The sequence below is a fragment of the Bison bison genome, unplaced genomic scaffold (assembly GCF_000754665.1).
Source record: "Bison bison bison isolate TAMUID 2011002044 unplaced genomic scaffold, Bison_UMD1.0 scf7180017864134, whole genome shotgun sequence".
NCBI classification, from domain to species: Eukaryota; Metazoa; Chordata; class Mammalia; order Artiodactyla; family Bovidae; genus Bison; species Bison bison.
The window spans coordinates 7486514-7486979 of NW_011494706.1; the positions used below are offsets into that span (position 1 = coordinate 7486514).

At 68.2% G+C, this 466-nt stretch overlaps 1 protein-coding gene across 1 annotated transcript in view; it reads left to right on the forward strand.

Moving 5' to 3' along the window:
- Positions 1-466, forward strand: part of LOC104988467 (lanosterol 14-alpha demethylase) — a 19532-nt gene continuing 19066 nt past the window's right edge. Inside the window, exon 1 of the mRNA XM_010839807.1 lies at positions 1-348. Coding sequence (XP_010838109.1) covers positions 178-348 — 171 coding nt within the window. The 5' untranslated portion in view covers positions 1-177. The remainder of the gene's footprint in view (positions 349-466) is intronic.

The following is a 466-nucleotide window of genomic DNA, read 5'->3' on the forward strand; positions in this document are numbered from 1 at the left end:
AGGCGGAGTTATAGGGGGTGGGGGGTGGGGCTGGGCTTAGTAGGAGACCTGCTGGCCCGGCCACCTCCTAACGCCCATCTGCCAGCTTCTGTCCCTCGGTGGATTCGGAGGAGCCGCGGCGACCTCGGCCTCCAACGTCTCTGGCAAATTAACGCGGGGGTGGCGGCCGGGATAGTGATGCTGGACTTACTGCAGGCGGGCGGGTCAGTGCTGGGGCAGGCGATGGAGCAAGTAACGGGCGGCAACCTCGCATCCATGCTGCTCATCGCCTGCGCCTTCACGCTTAGTCTGGTCTACCTGTTCCGCCTCGCGGTTGGCCACCTGGCCCCACCACTGCCGACTGGGGCGGTACGTGCACCCCTGGGGGTTCTGGTGGAGGGGACGCTGAGACCAGGGCGACCGAAGAGCTAGCGAGGGGCTGGCACCGCTGTGGTGCCGGGAAGTGGCGGGGGGGACGCCGGGGGGG